The sequence below is a fragment of the Limulus polyphemus genome, unplaced genomic scaffold (genome assembly GCF_000517525.1).
Source record: "Limulus polyphemus unplaced genomic scaffold, Limulus_polyphemus-2.1.2 Scaffold1712, whole genome shotgun sequence".
Lineage (NCBI taxonomy): Eukaryota > Metazoa > Arthropoda > Merostomata > Xiphosura > Limulidae > Limulus > Limulus polyphemus.
The window spans coordinates 44,075-64,668 of NW_013667322.1; the positions used below are offsets into that span (position 1 = coordinate 44,075).

Genomic DNA, 20,594 nt, shown 5'->3' on the forward strand with positions numbered 1-20,594 from the left:
TCACTTCTTTATATCACATGACATATTTGCTCCAAATTGCTGATTTTAGATATCCTTTCCATCCTCATTTGAGATTCTGAGTCTTAATACAAATTACAGACTTATAGCATAAATACTGCTAAGGCAAAATATAATTTATAGCCCCAGCCATCATTGATTACAGATAGAAACCAGAAGTAAAGCCCATATGCCACACCCTTCTATCACATACTGTCTTTCAAATATGTAAGTAATTCTCTCTGATGATTGCTAACACATTTTTTATAACCAACAGAAAGAAAAATAACTTAATTTACTGAATTACTTAATAGGCTAGCTTGTTCTCACTAAGCTTTTAAATTATTTGGCATGTACAGATTCAAAGTTGCTGTTGCTAAATTCAACTCAATTGAGTAAGGGAAATATTTTAACACATGTATAGCTTGTTAGAAAGCCACTTAAACTGTAATAATTATAGGACATTATATTATTTGTGCATGTTATTATTTTGTAATTTTAATTGAATATTTGAAATAAATGAAATTTCTCTAAAGAACTAACAATAACCCAACTAAAAATTAGGGCTAACGTTCATCAAGAGTTCAAATGGGAAAAAAATACAAGATCTGAACTTAAATACTAAATTTCTTTTTTTTATCCAATTTTTATATATCATTATGAATGAAATTAACATTTAAAAATTAGAAACTTGTTAAGTTAAATAAGAAAATATAAATGGAAAAAAAATTAAAATTTTCAGTGAGATATGCATGCAAGCTGTATGTGTGTTACATAATTCAGTGTTTTTGTGTTACCATAACTTGAGCTATTTGCTTGCTGGGTGTTCATAGCTTTGTTATGTGGGTTATTAGTTAGATATGATTTCAAAGAGAAATAAAACAATAAAATTAAATAAAAAAAGATGTAAACTGTTATGAGCCTGAAGTTGTTTAGGATAAATAAATGTAATTTTCTGTTACAATCTGCAGACATTCTAGAAAATAAAGTGGTTTAGATTTTTTTTTATGGTGGTTACAAGGTTGGTAAAATGGACAGATCCCATATGGAGTTACGGTAGAGAAAATAATAGATAAAATGTATAGTTTTAGTCCAAAGTCTTTTGATATCTATTTAAGAGGTTCTATAGGTTATGAAATTTAAAAATTGTAAGATGAAAAAGAGTATTTTTATTCTTAACTTGATAAAACCATCTTGCACTAAGACTAGTCAGAGTCTGAGTAAGATTGGTTAAAGTAAATTAAGGGACAAATCTTTAGTATAAATACTTTAATAAAAATTCTGATTTTTCTGTGTACTGGAAGTATACCAAATGTCATGAAGATACAATAACTGAATTTGGAATTACAGTAAACATTAATTATCTGATATGGGCTTGATCCTTTGGACTGACCCCATGAATTTAGGTAAGGTTAAGCACTGAATATTCAGTGTGAATATTTCTTCTAAATACATTCAAAAGATGAAAAAAGTCATTGTTCTCCTTCCCAGTGTTCTGAGTCCTAAGAACTAATCTATTGCAAGATGTTATCTTTAAAGTCACCATCATCATCATTCATTAAACATTTTCCATTATTTTTCAACTAGAAAAGAACTTCTATGAACAGTTAGAAAGCTTGATAACTGAATTCCCTCCCTCCTCAATATTAAGTAATATCTGCAGAGAAAACCTGAAAGGCAACATCATTTACAGCTTTATAATTTCCAGTTTAATTGTTAATTAAAAATAACATCTTTAGATTATGGACACATAGCTCCAAAGTTCTTGAGCATTTGCTTCCTCATTTATACTCAGAACATTGAAATGTTACTGTATCTCACTCTGGACACTAAAGTCAATCTCCTCTACCTGTATTTCCTTATTACCATAAAGATAAACTTCTTTCATAAGCCAACATAATGCAGAGTCCCCCGTACATTATTTGCACGTGTTTTAGAAATGTTCCTAAGACTTGTGCCAGTATAGCTGTCTTTATTGTGTTCAGAACCACTTTATTTTGTTCTTTAAAAATAGCTTTGTTATCAAATTCATTCAGTAAGTAATCCATTGTTATTTTTTCTTTTGTCACTACAACCATAAACCGAATTGAAATTCTTCAATTTCCTTTCTAACTCTAAGAAACTCATCAATATAAAACCACCCATAGACTAAATAAAATTTTTATGTACAAACACAGTTGCTGCATCAGGTAACTGTGCATAAATAAAATAGTACAGGATGAAAGGAACAAAGAGAGAAGAAAAAAATTAACCCATACTGATAAAAACTAATGTTTGTGTTTAAGTTGAACATGTTGCACTACTAGCTATAAAATTGTACTGAAAAGTAATTTCAACTATTGACCAAGTCCTAACTTAGGAGGTCTTTAAAAAATGAAGGACATTCTTTATGTTCAAAATAAATAACTCAAATGAATTACAGACCAAAGAAAACTGAAATTAGAAACTCTGTATACCCCTACTCCACTAAAGTGTTTAACTCTTGCTTACATCGTTACTCTTCTTCTGCTATTTCAGTTGCCCCCCAGTGGCACAGCGGTATGTCTGCAGACTTACAACGCTAGAATCCGGGTTTCAATACCCATGGTGGGCATAGCACAGATAGCCCATTGTGTAGCTTTGTGCTTAATTACAAACAAACAAAGCTATTTCAGTTAATTATTACACAAACTTGTAGTTTTTAATTTTCCAACAATGGAAGCTTACAAGTTTCATAATTGAACCTCTTCATTACTCTAAAGATCTTTTAAAACTTACACCGATCTAATTTGAAATAGTAAACTGACAGATCACTTTATTAGAATCATCTTGCATATGTTAATCCAATTGTGTATGAATGAATATTATTGCCACATTTGATACCATAATACTCTGCCAATATTTGTAAATTAGTTGCTGACTTTTTTTTTATCTTACAAATAAATTATCAAACTGGACATTATTTGGTATCTAATGGAATCTATTCAATGCAGTAATGGAGAAAAGAATGGCCAACTCACTATTAAGTGAATGTTCTAATGAAGTGGCTTGTCATTGTAGTTTTATAACTTGCATCTAAACTAACATAGTTGAATGAAGTATGTGCCAACATTCAGAATGGGTCATTATCCTTCACCTTAATCTGTCTTAAAACAACTTATCATTCATAATTGTCTCAGAAGGTTTCAGTTTAACATGTGTTATCTGTCATATAAAGTTTCATTCAGAAGTAGTTGGATAGAATAATTCAATTTACAATGAACTTCTTTCCTGAACTTCTTATATCGAGAGAATTAGTTGTGTCAGTCATTTTTTTAATCATTTATAATTACACTAGTAAAATATCAATGAAAAGTTCTTTGTATCTTAGATCAGTGTTGAGAAAACAATATCTGTAATAATTGGCTTAGCTTCATTGAATCTATAGAATTCTGTACTATAACAAGATATGTTTGGAATATGATGCCAGTTGTTTAACACATTTAGTTTGTGGCTATAGTGAATTTAGAGATCTTTTATCAGTTTTGAATTTTAAGCTTGTAAAATAATCAGAGTCAAATAATATTATTCATATAAAATATTTGTGTGTGTTTATATTTGAAAATTTTCTATCGATATTACGATTCCACTAATATTTCGTGTTTTAAGGGAAAAACATAAATACATATGTAAATATTTTTATTCTGAATTTGATTTACTTTATATTCAAGGATCAATACAAACTTTCTGAGGTTATTAAATATTATTTTTGAAAGGAAAACAAGAAATTGGTTTATTTAGGATGGATATCAACATTCTTGTCTATAAAATTATAAAGCATATTTGTGAGTTTAGACTTAATTTAATTCTATGTAGTATTTTAGCTTATGATGTTTCATGTATAATAATATTCTGTAAGAAAAAATTTCACACTTATTTTGGTCTTTGGCCTGGTGGTTAGGGCACTCGACTCACACTCTGTTGGTCACACGCTGAAATCTGATCACTGAACTTGCTTGCCCTTTCTTAGTGGGTGCATTATAAGAGTGATAGTCAAATTCCACTATTCGATTAGAGTACCCCTTGGGTTGGTGGTAGATACTGTTGACTAGTTCCCTTCCCTCTAGTCTACCACTTCTAAATAAGGGACGGTGAGTGTAAATGGACTTCATGTAACTTTGTGTGAAATTCACTAAGCAAACAAATATTTTGATCTTATTTTTTTAATGATCTTTTTTTTTGTTTCTTCCAGTTTGCTGCGGGTGGGTTCTTCGTTTCTATGATTTTTCCCAGATTAGCAGAAGTTTCAAAGTCTTTAATACTCCTGTGAGTGTACTTTTTAAATTGTCTTTAAAATTTGTAAGGAGATGCACAATGGGCCTTAAAATTTCAGTATAAGACATAATTGTAATTCAACATGGTTTTTGTTATTTCTATACATTTATTGTATGTATGAATATGTAAGTAATATGAAATGTGACAATCATTTAATTTCTGTATTAGGAAGGCCAGATTACTCAAATAACATGTAGTTATTTTTTCATAGTATGTTAATAAATATCATGCTATATGTTTCAGTTACCTCCATGCCTCTCTTTTGATGTACTTCAGGCTTGTAATCGCCTACGGTGATGGTGATAAAAATATGTTACGAAAGCTGTATGGAAGAGAGATGGTGTTACAAGGCCCTCCATTATGTTGCCTGTGTTTCTGTTGTCCCAAAGTTCCATTAACAAGGTGGAATTATCTAAAATTTTAATATTGTTTGTATATGAATGGTTTATTCTTTAATTTATTACATTAGAATATTGTTAAATATATTGAACAGCCAATAATAATATTGTATAAGTAAACCAACGTACTTTAAACAGCTTAATTGGTCATCCATTTTAAATTTGATACAAGTTTATAGTGCTTTTTACAAATGCTGTCCTAAACCTTTATAAGACTTGGCTTTTACCAGCTTCATAATTTAAATGCTTATAAAAGCAAGCAGAATAAATAGATGAATCAATTCATGTCATTCTGTGCATGAGGAATTGATGTTTTTGTATTCATTATTATGGCTTGATCGTTCATACACACATTCATTAATGTACATGTTTTGTGTATTATTCCTGTGGGAAATGCTTGTACCACTACAATATAATGGCAGTGTTTCACAAGTTTCCTTCCAACATAACACATTTAATATGAACACAAATAACACACATCACTGCTTTAAAGAATAATGTTTTTATTAAATTGTTTTTGAGTTAATACCAGGTTGATTTAAAAAGTGATTTACAAAAAGCTAATCGCTACAAACCAATGTCACTAATTTAAAAGACATAAATTACAATTAAAACTTGTATATTTCCAATTAAATAATTAGAAAAATAAGAAAGATAGATTAGGTTGTCAAGAAATTAATATTGCATTTTGGGAAATGGCCCTGAAATTGCATGTTTCTCATGAAACAATATGTAAACATCTAAGGAATATGGGAAAATTCCATAAAGAAGGTGTTTGGGTACCTCACGAACTCTCCGATGATCATCGTTTCCAACGTGTGAATGTTGCTTCGTCTTTTCTGGTGCGTAATGTGCGTGAACCATTTTTGGACAGAATTGTCATCAATGATAAAAAAAATAGATTCTCTATGCGAATATTAAATGCTAAAAACAGTGGCTCAGTCCTAGGCAAAAACCATTTTCGACCCCAAAACCTGGACTCCATCCACAGAAAGTGATGTTTTGCATTCAGTGGGACATCAAAGGAGTAATTCATTTCGAACTCCTCAATTCAGAACGAACTTTCAATGCAGAGATCTATAGTCAGCAACTGGAATGTTTAAATCAAGCCCTTCATTCATCAATCGGTAAGGTGTTCTTCTCCATGGAAATGCATGTCCACATGTGGCATGTTTGACACAACACAAGATTATGGAGTTGGGTTGGAAATTTCTCCCCCACCCACCAGATTCTTCAGATATGGCACCATCAGATTACCATCTTTTTCGTTCGCTGCAACACTATCTTAATGGGAAAACGTATGGAAATGTGGAAGTGTTAAAGAGGACATTGACATGTTTTTTGCTTCAAAGCCAAGTAATTTCTTTAATCAGGGCATTAACAACCTGATTGTAAAATGGAAAAGCATCATTGATAAGAATGGAAACTATTTCATTTAATAAATGTTTTGTTTTGATATGTAAGTTGTTTGGGTTTTTTCATCTAAAAAAAGTGACATTAATTTCTTGACAATCTAATACATTTGTTCTACACAAATCTTGAGATTCTTATATGAGGTGAAATTAAAATATTTTTCATATTACATCTACTTCTAAAATTGAAGCTTATTTCAACAAATTTTATTACATTGTGATAGCTTGTGGATATGAATGTGTTTCATTTTTTATAATATAAGCTTCATAGTTAAAAGTTTTGCAGTTGTATACTTTGGTTTTGCTTTGTTAGTAATTAAGAGTCTTTCACACAATGTTAATAGTGTATTTCATGAAGATGCTTAGAAATAGTTGATGAAAGTGATGTACAATCTTTGTTATTTTTTAAAAACTGACTTATTCTTGTACCTTTTGTTATTCTGTTTTATGAATTTAATAAACAAGTTGAGTGTAAAATTGTTTTATGTCAATTGCAGAGTTAACTAAAACTTGATTTCAAACATGTACTACTCATTTCAACTACCTGATTATTTGTTATCTTCTTTTCAGGAGAAAATTTTATTTTGTAAAACTTGCCATTTACCAATTTGCTGTTATGCCTCTGTTGCTAACAGTTATGAAGTGCATTGGAATAGAATATGGTTTCATCACTCAAGGATATGTAAGTTTCTATGGTAATTGTTTTCATCTTATAAAACTTCATTTGCATCATAATTTTTTTATACCTAGCATATATAAGCTGACAAGAGCTTCTCAGCTACTTCCCAAAAAGTAGTAGAATTTGAATGTTCATTAAATGTGATAAAGTACAAGTATTTAAGTATAATGATTATATTATGTTTTAATATAATACTTGCACGTGATAACCAATTAATCAGAACCAATGAGTACTGCAGACCATCATTAACTATGTATAAACTGTCATCAAACAGATGAGGATGACGTTGTAACGTCGAAACATGTAGAGTCGTCTACTTTTTGAAGGCCATAGATAGGCCTAAATAAAATGTTTTTAATTGTGTACCAGTTTAATGTTGAATATTATTTATGATTTTAGATTTGTATTGCTTTAAGAATAGTTTATGCAGAAATAATTTTCATAAAATGATCTATTATTCTTTTCTTCACAAGAATATCAAAATGGAAATATTTGGAAAAAATGCTCTTGTAAAGTATGATATTCTCCCATAATACTCTAGCTGCCTAGAGGATGACTTAATGTTTATTAAACAGATATAAAGAAAAGCTTATCCAAGTATTTCATTTATCTAACAAACAAAATCAGCAGAAACTTAAGTTTACTTAACTATCATTATTCTAAAGGTAAGAATTGTAAAAAAGTTCTAGTTTTATCAGTTTCATAAGCATACATGTAAACCAGTTTTTGAACTACAGAATTTAATAATATGTTGTTAGTAATTGGAAACCATAAGATTTTGGTGGGCTGTATGTTTATTTTTTGAAAGGTGAATCTTAGAAATACTATTATGCTGATTATGAAATTGTAGTACATAATATCACTATGTTTTTTGCAATTAACATTTTTTTTAATGTTTGTGTTGTCATAATAACAATAATTGTGATTAAATGTGTTTTACTTATCCTTTGATATTTCTCTTACCTTAAACAAGTTGCTTGTAGAAATAAGTGATAATAATAGATGAAAAGTGCAAGTGATGAAAACATAATTAAATAATGATTACAGTTACTTGTTACTGCTTATACAATCGTCATATCCATATGGGGACAAAAAAAGTTTTTATAAAAAAAATCTATTTCCATCATACCTACTTATATTTGTGGCAATGATATGAAATCCATATTAACCCCTTATTATCCATGAAGGGTTTTTCTATTATCATAGCAACAGTTTGACCACAACAAAGCAGGTACGAAGCATTTAAATGGTACGTATATAGCAATGATGATGTCTAGCATGTGTAAATATATTGGTGGAGATGATAAAGGGTTAATTAATTCTTTTATACTTTAATCATCTTCTACTTGTTTGTATTTCTTGCAACTGTTCAGTATATATAAACTAACAGCAAATCTATTATGAAATGTTTCTTTTTTTTTTCAAGAACCTGTCTCCATATAATGCAGCACTGTACATCTCTACCATCAGTTCTGTGTCTATAATGTTTGGTGTGTATGGCTTGATGGTTTTCAGTAGGACAGCTGCTGCCCCAATGAAAGATTTCAAAATTATTCACAAGTTTACCGTACTGCAAGCCAGTTTCATACTTATTCGTATTCAGCTCATCATTTTTGATGTAGTTGGACAAGCAGGAGCATTTCCATGTTTTTATCCAATCTCTTCTGCCATCACTGGGCATTGTAGGTATCAAGTTAACATTATCATTCTTCTTCTTATTATTCCCAATCTATGGGCTATAATTTTATGTAAAACCATTTTTCAGACAGTGATAGACTATAGGTGTTCTGTGCTGCCTTGTCTCTTTTAAAGATCATGCAGTAAACTTTATAGTTTGGAATGTCAATAACTTGCCCTAAATCTTTTATTGTAAAACAATATATATATATATATATATTGTATAGAAACATGTATCACTGAAGTTTGCTCCTGACATTTGTGTAAAGTAGGCTGTAGGTATAGAATAACTATTAACTTGTTTTGTGAAACCTGCAATAAAGAGGATATAGATAAAAGCACTAGATGATAACTCACCTCAATACACAGCTTAGCTATCTTCTTCAGCCCTACAGCGTATCTGCCAAAGCATGCCATAGCTTTGAGGCAAATCCCATCTAATTTCATGTGAATTGTGCTACTGCATGATAATTTCATGATGTGACAAAAGTCTGCCACCAATAGAAGGGTGACACATCCCCATGTGCAATAACTTCCTCTATGTGCTTGCTCTCATGAAACATCATTCTTCTCTTTGGCACTATATTGATCAGATGTTGTAAGATTTCTTATCTGTATTCCATTTATTGAGATTTACATTGTTAATTAAGCTTTCATTTTCATTTTCTTTAGCTTTAATTTTTTATCATGACTTCTCAAATGATAGTGATTTGTACTTAGTTCTGAGTGTGGGACATTGTTCACACTTAGGCCTTATTTCTTCTGTGGTTTTTGGACACCCATTAACTGTTAGGTTTGTTGCAACCATTGTTCAGCAAGTTGGGTAATACTTTGCCATTCGTAAAATGACCCTAACCTTTCCATTTGTTTCTGAATTTCATTTTCAGGTATGTTCCTCTCCTTCTCTTTTGCTTGTGTTCTCTATTATTTTTTATTTTCTCATTTCCTGACCCATGATTCTTGGGTTTATCTTGTGTTTCTTATTGCTTGTTATTATAATTTATACTGTTTCCTTTCTTATGATGTGATAGTCACTGGCAAGAAGAGTGACAAATGAGACTGCTGGTAGAGGGAAGACAAGAAAAATAGGATGGCCTGGAAACTGGGATGGAAAGGTGAAAAGCAGACTAATCTAGATGAAGAATATAAGTAAAGGAAAAGTTTGAGAAAGAAGAAAAAAACATGATAATAGAATGAGGACGGAAGTCATATAATATCAAATCAGGTCACCATGTGGGAAAAGAACCCTACTGAAGACATCTGGGCAAAGAAAAGGAGCCAGATGAATAATAAGTACGAGAAGAAGAAAGGGACACAGTAAAGACAAATGGAACCCTATCAAATGAGTTCCAACAACAAGGCAACAAAGTACAGAGAGATAGAGCAGAAGAAGTGGAACAAGCCAAACAGAAAAGGCAACAAATGTCCACAAAAGACATCAGAAGCACAAAGAAGTGCCACAGATAAAGGGTGGAAGTAGGAGAGCGAACACAGAAGGGTATAGAGAAAAAAAATGAGAACTGTGAAGATAGGAAACTAGAAAGTGAAATAGAATGTACGAGGCCTGATCCCCAAGCTGGTCAGAGAGATACCAATGATAGGGAATTGGGAAAGAAAGTAGACAAAACTGAACAAAAATGTGAGGGGGATGAGGCATTTTGGGTGTACAGTTGTGTGGGTAACTTTTTCTTCTCCTGCTGTTGGTTTAAATTTCTGCTGACAGTCATTTTCCATTTCTCCACCTTAGTCTCTTTCCTACTTTTCTTATCTTCATCTTTCTTCCCATTTCCCTTTCTCCTACCTCCAACCCCCATCTGTGGTCTTTTCACTTGTTCTGCAGTTATACATGGTCAGTGTGTCGAACACCTTCCTATACTTTCTTCTTGGCCCATTCTCTCTTTGTTTTCTCTGTCTTGTTCATCTTTTTTGTGTCTTCTCATTACTTGCTTTTTCCTTTGTCTTAGCTTTGGCTCCTCTTGTATTCATTGATATTCTAAGGGACTTTGCTTGCCACATTCACAGTCTATGGCTGGCATTCCTATTCTTTGTCTGTTTATACTTGCTGACCCATTTTTGGATGTTTCTACTTCTCCTACCTCCCTCTTTTTATAGTAGCTGCCCCAACTTTGGAGGGAGACTTTTCTTGGGATCTAAGCCCTTTGTCATACTCACTCAATATTGGATACTTTGGGGCATTTCCTTTTTCTCGTTTCAATCAAGTTCAGCCTATCTTCTTTGCCTGCAAATTATAACATGTCTGGTCACTAGGTTTCCACTTCTTGTTCTCTCCATGCATGAGAGTTTTTTTCCTTTTTCGAGACTCTGAGTTCTCTAGAACTTCTCTTTCCTTTGGGGCATACACTCATGTGGCTTCTACAGTGGACCTTGTTGACCAGGATTCTCTTTCTTGGGGTCCTTTGACCTCTTTTCTGAACCTATCCTCTGGGAATTATCACAGTGACTGAACTGCCCATCTTACTATACATCATTCTCTTATCAACTCTCAAACCAGATCTCCCCATCGTTGATGCTTCTCTCTCTCTGATTGAGGTACGTTTGGATGCTGTACTAGAGTCCACTCCTCATCAATGTGCTTGACTTTCTTTTCGTACATGTACCCACTCCTCCTTCTACTGGGGGTTTACTTGATCATGTTCCTCTAAATATTTTGCACAGCCTTTTCATGCTCCAACCGTCCTTGTGGCTCCTCTTCCAGGGCCTTTTTGTTTTCAGGCTCTAACTCTACACTTCAGTGCTCATTCATGTCATTTTCTGGGAGTTTCCATCTTGTTGGCAGTCTGTCTTTCTCAGCCAGTAGTTATTCTGTCATTAGTGTAGCTTCCACACCCTTAGATGTTCCATGGGGTTTGCTCTTTGTTAGATATGTCCCTCTTGGATGCCTTTGCCACCCTTATCAATTCTAGGCTTCCTCTCTTACGGTCTTCTAATCCTCATCCTTTGGCTCTGAGTGTAATTTTTCTCAACCAGGCCTTTTCTTATTGATTTCTCTATACATACTCTCCTATTCATCTCCTCCTTCTGGACCTCATATTTATAAACTACTATCCATCTTGGACCCTTTTGTTTATGCCTCTCAGACTGTCTTAGCCTTGATCCACTTGATAGTCAGCCCCCATCTGCTCCCCATTATGTACTCTCTCTCCTGCTTCACATTATCGTATTTTCCTTCATCATAGAGGATTATCCTTTCTTTGCCCTCAAATATGGAATATGCCTAATCTGTTGCCCATTGGGCCAGATTTTCCACTAATGTGACATTATTCTCATTACATTCTTGTCATCCTTCCACTATATATGTCACTTACCATCTGTAGCAGGTCTTTTGTCATTGGTCCTTTCATCATCCATTTCCTTCTGAAGGTAATTCTGTGCAATTTCTTTCATACCTGACTGTTCATTGATGGATTCTTGGTCTTAGCCTTTCCTAGTTGTCAGGCAGCCCCATCCATGGCCTTTCTTCTTTCCCTGTACCAAGAGGTGTTTTTTCTGATGACCTCGCATCTCCATTCTTCTCCTTCCTTCTCTTTGCCCTGCTCTCTTTCATGACTGAGACCTTGTTGACTGCTCTGTTGGCATGATTGTCTCGGGATGTGGATGCTTGCATTCTGTTCATCACAGTTTTCATTCTCTTCCATCTTTTCTTGTCAGTTCATGGTTGAGCTTCTCCAGGAAGGCATGTGGACTCTCTACACACTCATCTCCTTCTCTATATCTTCTGTCTCAGGTCCATTGCTTCACAATTTTTGTAGTAGAATATCTACTGTTTCCTTTTCAGTGCCCCTCATTCATTCCATAGGACCCCACTAGGTGGCTAGTATTGCCTTACAGGGTATACTTACCCAGAATCTTCATTGAATCTGTGTGTGTGCGTATATATATATATATATTTACTCAATTGTCCAATCCAGACTGCACCTATTCCATGGACTATCATAGAAAAAGCCAGTACCAGAGAGGTTTTTCTGTCCACATCTCTGATTTGGACTTGCTGACTTTTAAAAATAGGGTTTTTGAGGTCACTTGTTGCACTATCTCCAGTGAAAGACCATTTTGGACTGAGGAACCAATTGGGATCCAGGCACCTTCTCCAGGTCCCCCTCTCACACTCCTTGTTGAATGGAGTATAGGAGACACTTGCCACTTACCAGTTCCTAGCCACTGGGGTGGTGAATCATGGAGAATTCTCACAGATTGGGACCTAACACTTCTGGGGCTAGAAAAAGGGGTGCCAATGTGGTGAGAAGAAAAGTGGTGACACTGTTGTGTTGTGTGGATCACTCCACATATAATTTAGATACATCACTCATACTACATGTGCTCTCTTCCTGTAGTCTGAGTCTGACCAGTAGAGTTGAGATGAGCACATAATAAATGACTGTGCCCTCCTCCTGTGACCAGAGCTTGTTTAGTAGAGTTGAAGTGGGCATGCACTACATATGAACCAATGCTGCATAATACAGTGCTTTCTTCCACCATCTCTATACCTTCTGTCTCAGGTCCATTGTCTCATATTTTTTTAGTAAAATATCTACTCTTTCCTTTTCAGGGCCCCTCATTCATTCCATAGAACCCCACTAGGTGGCCAGTATTGCCATACAGGGTAAACTTACCCAGAATCTGCATGGTAAAGTTGAGGTCAAAACAGATACTTATAACTTATGTCCTTACTCCACAGCTGGTTTTGTTAAGTTGAGTACACACACATGTCTATCCTATAAATTCTGTTCAGTTGAGTAACGGTGAGCACTCAGTATTCAAAACCAATAAACATTTATATCTCATATCATTCTGCTGCAGTCACTGTCTATTCAGTATAGTTGAGATAAGTACGCTGAATACTGGTTCTTACTACATAACAAATGTGCCCTCTGCTTGCAGCTTGTGTAAGTTCCATACATACCTGTGACATATCTCTCACGTACCTTTCTCCTGCAGCTGGTATTGGGCCTGTAGAGGCTGACAGTCAAGTTGAGGTGTATAAGTATGCATACTATATACAGGGTGGCCCCCCCTCAAAAAAATGTATTGATCCTTTAAGTTATGCAACTCCTGTATATTGATTCTAAACGTTTTATTTTTATTTCAGATGATATTGGAGGATGTATAAATATAAACCCAAAAACATTGACAAATTAAAGCAACAGATCACAAATGCTTTCCATTAAATCAGATTTGAAAATTGTGCAACAGCATGTCAGGCACTCCATTGTAGATATCATGATTGTTTGAATACTGATGGAGCCCAGTATGAGCATCTCAAATGATGCAGTAGTGTATGTTCAGTTAATTTGTTATATGAAATATTAGATAAGGATGCTTTGCTGGCTTTTAGGTTCATTTACTATAGTCGTACGAGCGTTCGAAATGTGGCTGCATTTTTCGGCTACCCTGTATAATAAAAAAAGCCCTCCTTCTACAACTGGAGGTGAGAACAGATACTTATAACTTATGTCCTTACCCCACAACTGATTTTGATTTATCAATGCTGATATCGGAGTTAAGTTGAGTACACTCTGAATGAGCCCTAACCATACCAAACATCTTGGCTGTCCAATAACTTGTTTGCAAGTACTCAAATGGCCATTTACCAATTTCATCTTTCCCTGTGACACAACTCTGGCTTTTTTGCCTCTTCCCTTTCCTATGTATTTCCAATAGATACCTCTACACACATTCCCCACACATTCCCATCCATCTTCCTCACTTTCAGTGCACACATTTCTTACTTGCCTCTTTGGAGAATGAAGTTCCACAAGAGCAAGCATATAGGGAGGGGGGGGGGGGTTATTGTGCATTGAGGTGTTTCACCCTCCTATTGGTGGAGAGTTTTTGTTACATAATGACATTATCATGCTGTAGTGCAATTAATGTAAAATTACATGAAATTAAGCTGGAGTTGACTCGAGGCTAGTGTCATGCAAATCTCTTTGGCAGATGCACTGAAGGGCTGAAGAAGATAGTTAAACTGTGTGAAGAGGTGAGTGTGTGTTGGAAATACATTTTCAGGTAACAAAAATGTTAACATTTATGCTGGTGCTGTTGATGAGCAATATATTTTTTACCTACTATCTTCAACAAAAAAATCATTTAAGAAACATCTTAGACATCTTACCCAAATTACCTCTTTGCCCCTATTAAAAAAAAAGAGGCAGGAAAAGACACTTAGAGCATGGAAATATAATAATTTTACTTAAAAAAAAGGAAGGAATATGACAACATTTAACTTCTTTTTCACTCAAAGCACTAGTCACCTAAACTACAGTGATATAGTGAAAGATTAATGTAAACCATTTGATATTGTTACATAAATTAATTTCAAAAATTAAGAAAGTAAAAATATAAAGATGTGTATTTTTTGTAAATAAATGTGTATGTGCTTATTTCCAACTGACATCTGCTTTGGAACTCTTCATTTACCATATACTTTTCATTGATAGCTTAATTGAACATTTACTTTAGTACTCTCAACTTACATTTCAAAATTCACAGGCCAAGCCTGGCTTTATTAGTGGTTAGCATGTGAAACCGTGGAGCTGAGTTTCCTCCATTGACATCCTATTACCACAAAAAAAAAAATAGAGCTCCTTAATTTGAGGCTGTGGATGTGTTACATGAGTGACGGTTTAATAATCACTAATCAGTCTGCCAAAAGTTAACCATGCTGATTAACTGCCTTCTCTCTAGTTTCTCACCTCAAAATTAGGATCGGCTAGCGTGATAAACCTTGTATAACTGTATGCTGATAGAATAAATGCATAATTGTAACTTTCTAACAATTGTGTTTATTCCCTTGACATACGAACAGTGACAAGCATTGGCAGATTAAAACACCTCGGGGCTTGGGAAAGTTAATAATATTGGGTCCTCTCATGCATATTATTTTTGTTGTACAAAACAAGCATTACTTCATGGTTAAATATGCGCCTTGGTCTACAGATGCGTGTATATTTGTAATTAAATTCCTTTTTTTTTGTATATGTACTTTTTCAATTGTTAATTCTATTTTAACAACATAAATCTTGCTAGAAAAAATTATTTATTCTTAACTATGATAACATTTCAAATAACACTCCCAATTTAAAAAAAAAATTAAAAACTCATTTCCTTTCTAATAATTGTTTTCTTTTTCAACAACACTCTTTTTACATACAGTATCCTAGCCTAAAATTTTTGGGGGCTCCATTTGCCTTGGGGGAGCCCCTGGACAGCAGCTCCATCTCAACCTCCTGTTAGTCTGCTACTGGTGTCTAGATGAACAAATTTAATGTTACAGATATGTTTATTCCATTGAAATACAAACAGTGGAATACACAATAGTGACAGAATGAACAAATCTTATGCAATAAATATGTTCATTCCCTAGGCATACCATTAATTGAAGAAACAACAACAGTGACATTCATTTAATATAACAATGCTGGTATAAAAACTGTAGTGACAGACAACAAATGTATTCATTCAGCTGCTAAACAAGCACAAGCATAAGAAACGAGTATTTTAATCTAAAGTCTATAGATGCTGTTTAAAGTAATTTTATTAATTTATTTTTTTGTTCTTTAATAATAACTACTTAAGTGTATTTGAAATTTGTTCAGTGTTTGATTATTGAAAAGTTATACTCCATAGCAGGTACGTTACTTGTACATTCAGACTGTAAAGATTTCAATGCAAGTTTGACTCGGTACACTTTATATGCAGAGTATCCTGTAGGCTGTACATACTTTAATTTATTAATTTGTGTCCAGAAGTATGCATAGTCAATTTTATGCATCGTATAAATACTAAAATGTTTGGAGATTTTACTCTAGAAGGTACACTTTTATTAATCCTTCTTGTAATTTTTATGTTCAGATTGTGCAGTAAGCTGTACATATTAAACAAATAATGTTTGCTTTTTTTCTGAAGTTTGTGTGCTATATTGCATATTGAACTGATAGTAAGTTTTGTCTTTTTTGTTTTCTTTAGATATAAGTTCTGCTGTTATCATAACAGAAGTTTTCATATTAGCTCTGATAGCACATGTAGTTTTTCTCCATCCTCCCCCATACATGATACATCTAGTGGTACCCTTAGCCAACAGCAACTCACCTGGGTCTCAGATAGTGGATTTGACCAGTTAAGTATTAAATGGAAAAGGAGTCGACCGGCATTATCTAGGTTTTATATATATATATATATATATCCTTTGTATTTTTTGAAAAACTTTGCCTTAGCAAGACAAGTAACATTTTAATTATAAACATAACATTCTAAAACAGTGTGAAAAGCTGGTATCAAATGTTGAATCTCTTTAGCTAATTACTTATGTTTTAACTACAGCATGATCAAATATGTATATTAAAAAAAATGATTAAAATCATGTAAGGGAAAAGAAAATATCTTGTCACTGTTGTGGCCAAACAACCTGCATTTAGTCCTGGACGAAACACTGACCACATGTTTCTTTTTCCATTACAGCATTCTTTGTTTTTTATATTTCTGTTTGATTAAAGAAATATTTGAGTGCATTCAGTTTTCATGTTCAGGAAAGAAAGTCACCATTGAATAATCAGTATAGAAAAGAAGGGTATTTGATTTTGCATTAAAGTTAGAACTCTGTGTAATATAAAAATTATAGTTATATTTACAATAAAGTCATAAGAAATGTTTTTAACCATTACAATCAGAAATCAACCTAATAAGTTTACAAATGTATGGTTTAATGACAAATTTCAAATTCATGCTATGTTTTTTTTAAGATATTTGTTGTTACTAGTCTTTCTCAGTAGTTGTTTTTAATTTTTTAACCCACGTCAGCACACCTAGGGTCCACGTGAACCCCAATGGCTTTCTTGGTTGTGTATCTTTTTACATAATCATTAGAAATTTACATAAATTTATGTAATTGTCAAGCATGAACCCTGGATCAATATGACACTATTGTTTTCAAAACAGGCATATGGAGTACATAGCTACAATCTAATATTTATGTGGGGTCCATGCGGACCTCATATTATCATTGACCATCACTATATATGCAGTTTGCCCTATAGCATAAGAAACAAATTTCTAAGCGTGTACTTTACCATATAGGCTGTTTTAGTGGATAATTCATCAAAATAGTACAGTATCATCTCGTCTTATAATATCATTGTAGTAAACGTGTATGTACATCTCATTCCCCAACAAGTGTTCTCTATGATGACTGCTTATGATGCCTATTTTATAGAAACCTTGTTTGATAATTGTTGTAAATGACCTGCTTATTGGATTTTCAATCCATAGCCTCCTATAAGAATACATTTGTGTTGAGATCCAAGGTGACATCACAACATATACTTTCAGTTTTTTTATTAGTTGAATTTTGCAGTATTGTGGTAGTCTTATATATATTGGTGGATAATGATTTGAATACAGGAGTATAATAAAACTTTGGCATTTTTTTGATACATTGTTTGTATAAGGAATGGTTTGATTCTACTTACTTGTATACTGATGAACAATGTAATTTTGTAATTTCTTGATTTGTCAACGTATTTCCTCTAGAATACATATATTTTTATGTTGTTCACATTGCATGCTAACTCTAATAAAAGTTGTAATGCAATTGGTTTTTGGAATTTCAATCCAGAGCTTACTATCATGGTAATTTAGTGCTAGGGTCTGGTTTGGCCCCAGGTGTTCCACAATGTAACTTTTCAAAGGTGTGCTGATGAGGGATAAATATGTAGACGTTTACTTTTTAAGTACTAAGCCATGAAAAGATCATGTATATGAATATGATCTTTTGTATTTCCTTAGTTCTTCTAATCAAGTTATCCTAGTTTTTGATTTTGCAACAGAAACTATTTAGTCTTTAAATTCTTGGAAGTGACCACTCATACAGAAACATATCATTAACTTAGTTTAGATTGACTATTGTGTAACAACAAGAAGTTTATATGGATACAAGTTTTACTTGTGTATTTATCTAATATCATTAATTTATTACTATGTTTGGGCTGTGTAGTTTTATTATGTTAAGTTAGAACTCTAATTCTCTAAACTAGCATTGTGTATAGTACATTTTAAGGACAAATAATTTATAACCTTTTAAAACCCTTGTGCAATAGACTTACTGAAGTTATTTTGTAGCTTATGTGAACAAATTGAAGGATGATTTTATTTTCAAAGCATCATGAGAATAGTGCTGAAGAGTTATTTTCATGTGACTTTTGTTACTCAGTTAATCCAAGTACCAAAAATTAATATGAATAAATAACAAAACAACTAACAGAAGTGTCAACAGGCTGTGAGAACTTGAGATTGATACACAAACAAATCGCAACAGGGTTTGTCATATTGTAGTATTATTTTAAAACCATGGCAGTTTAATCATATAAATTGAGAAAACCAAATAAGCTGTTTAATCTTCATTATTTATAAGGATCAGTATCGATGGTACTCTGCTAAAAATTACAATATTGTTGTTTCAGAGACCACCTCATCTTATATTTTTGTTAGCTTTGTGGTAAATTAGTTGGACTGGTCATGGTCATTTATGTTGTTCTAAGATGGTTGTTTAGTAGGATATCAAAGCCTATGTATGAGTTTTATATAAGCTAGATATGAGAGAACATTTGTATGTAACTCAGTAGAAAAGCTTGCACCCTAAAAAAGCCTGTTGGTACTATTTTCATGATGCTATTGAAGTAAATTTGTAACTATTCTAGTAATTTTCCCATAACGAATTTGGTTTAACAAGTTTTGATTAATTTTTTAAGTATCAAAACTTATGACTAACTTTTCTCTAATTTAAGTTTAATATTTTTAATCAGTATATGTAGCAAAGAGTGTTTGGGATTCTGTGGAGTAATATAATATTAGTACTTCAGTTAATGTATATGATTAGAACTTAAGTTTGAGCTTGGAAAAGATTTATTTGCATTTAATCATCGTAAGTCATCGTTCTCATGGGTACAGCATAAACAGCTGTCAATAACAGTTAATTTTCTGTAAGTGCTAACCTTGCCCATTTTCTTAGATTTTTAAATAGATAAAAATATCAAATATGAAAAAGTTTAAACTTTATTTCATCCAAATATTTTTACATTTCTTTCATATATAAATAGATATATATGCCACCAAGCTTTAAATTGTTAAGCTCATGACATCATCTTTATTATCTTTTTCAGATTGTAAATATGAATGTTTCATTCACTGCATTAGGGTACATAATGGTGGCAATTTAGTTTTGATATCGTGCTTCTGAACGTAGATATAAATAAATATAATTTGGTATTGTGATATTTATATACATATAAGTGTGATGACATAATCTAGTTACTTGATACAAATACAATCTATTCAACTTCTTAAGAGATATTAGAGATGTGACTCAAATTTGATAACTTGTGCTTTATTATAAGTGCAAATGTTTTTGAGTTAATGTTATATTCGAAAGTCACATTTCAGTCATTATCTAATTTCAAAATATGAAAGCCTAGCTTAGGCAAATGCTTCTTTGTTATCCCTCAGAACCATTTGCCTAAGCTAGGCTTTCATATTTCCTACTACCACCATAATTCAAACTGTATATAGAAACCCCTATTCTTATATCCAATCCTGATCTCCAATATTCTCCTCTAATCTCCTTTTAAATTCCTTTAATGTTACAACCTTCAAAAGCATCAGAAGCCCAGCTATTTAGTAGGCCAGAGGTCTCCAATAGATAGCTCATGGGCCACGTTGGGCCCTCAAAAGTCTGATTCATGGCCTCCATTATTATCAAACACTGCATTGTTAACTACTGTAATTATCAAGAGTAAACAATGATGTATTCCACTGCAATATCAACCTGGCCCAGCCCTTGGCTTTATGGTCATCATCTGAAGTGACCCAGCATGGAAATTAATTGGGGGACAATCTGTTTGAAAAATAACACTTTCTTTACTGTAGTTGTGTCTGAGTTTTCCAACTCAACATTTTTCCTAATGTGAGATGACCAAAATTAAATTCATTCCAACTGAGCACCTGATATAGTGAACTGGTTTACCATGTTAGTGAGATGACAATCTAATTATCATGTTGCAATTAACAGATACAAATACATTTCATTCAATTTATTAAGATATATTAGAATAATAACTATAATTTATT

General features: G+C 32.9%; 1 protein-coding gene across 8 annotated transcripts in view; it reads left to right on the forward strand.

Moving 5' to 3' along the window:
- Positions 1–20,588, forward strand: part of LOC106464662 (organic solute transporter subunit alpha-like) — a 35,303-nt gene extending 14,715 nt beyond the window's left edge. For 7 of the 8 annotated variants that reach the window (XM_022392408.1, XM_022392411.1, XM_022392406.1 and 4 more), the window contains 5 exons: positions 4,208–4,281; positions 4,534–4,692; positions 6,671–6,782; positions 8,206–8,461; positions 16,443–20,588. In XM_022392408.1, coding sequence (XP_022248116.1) covers positions 4,208–4,281; positions 4,534–4,692; positions 6,671–6,782; positions 8,206–8,461; positions 16,443–16,597 — 756 coding nt within the window. In that variant the 3' untranslated portion in view covers positions 16,598–20,588. The remainder of the gene's footprint in view (positions 1–4,207; positions 4,282–4,533; positions 4,693–6,670; positions 6,783–8,205; positions 8,462–16,442) is intronic. The other variant, XM_022392412.1, reaches the window with a different exon arrangement.
- The last annotated feature ends 6 nt before the right edge of the window (positions 20,589–20,594 follow it).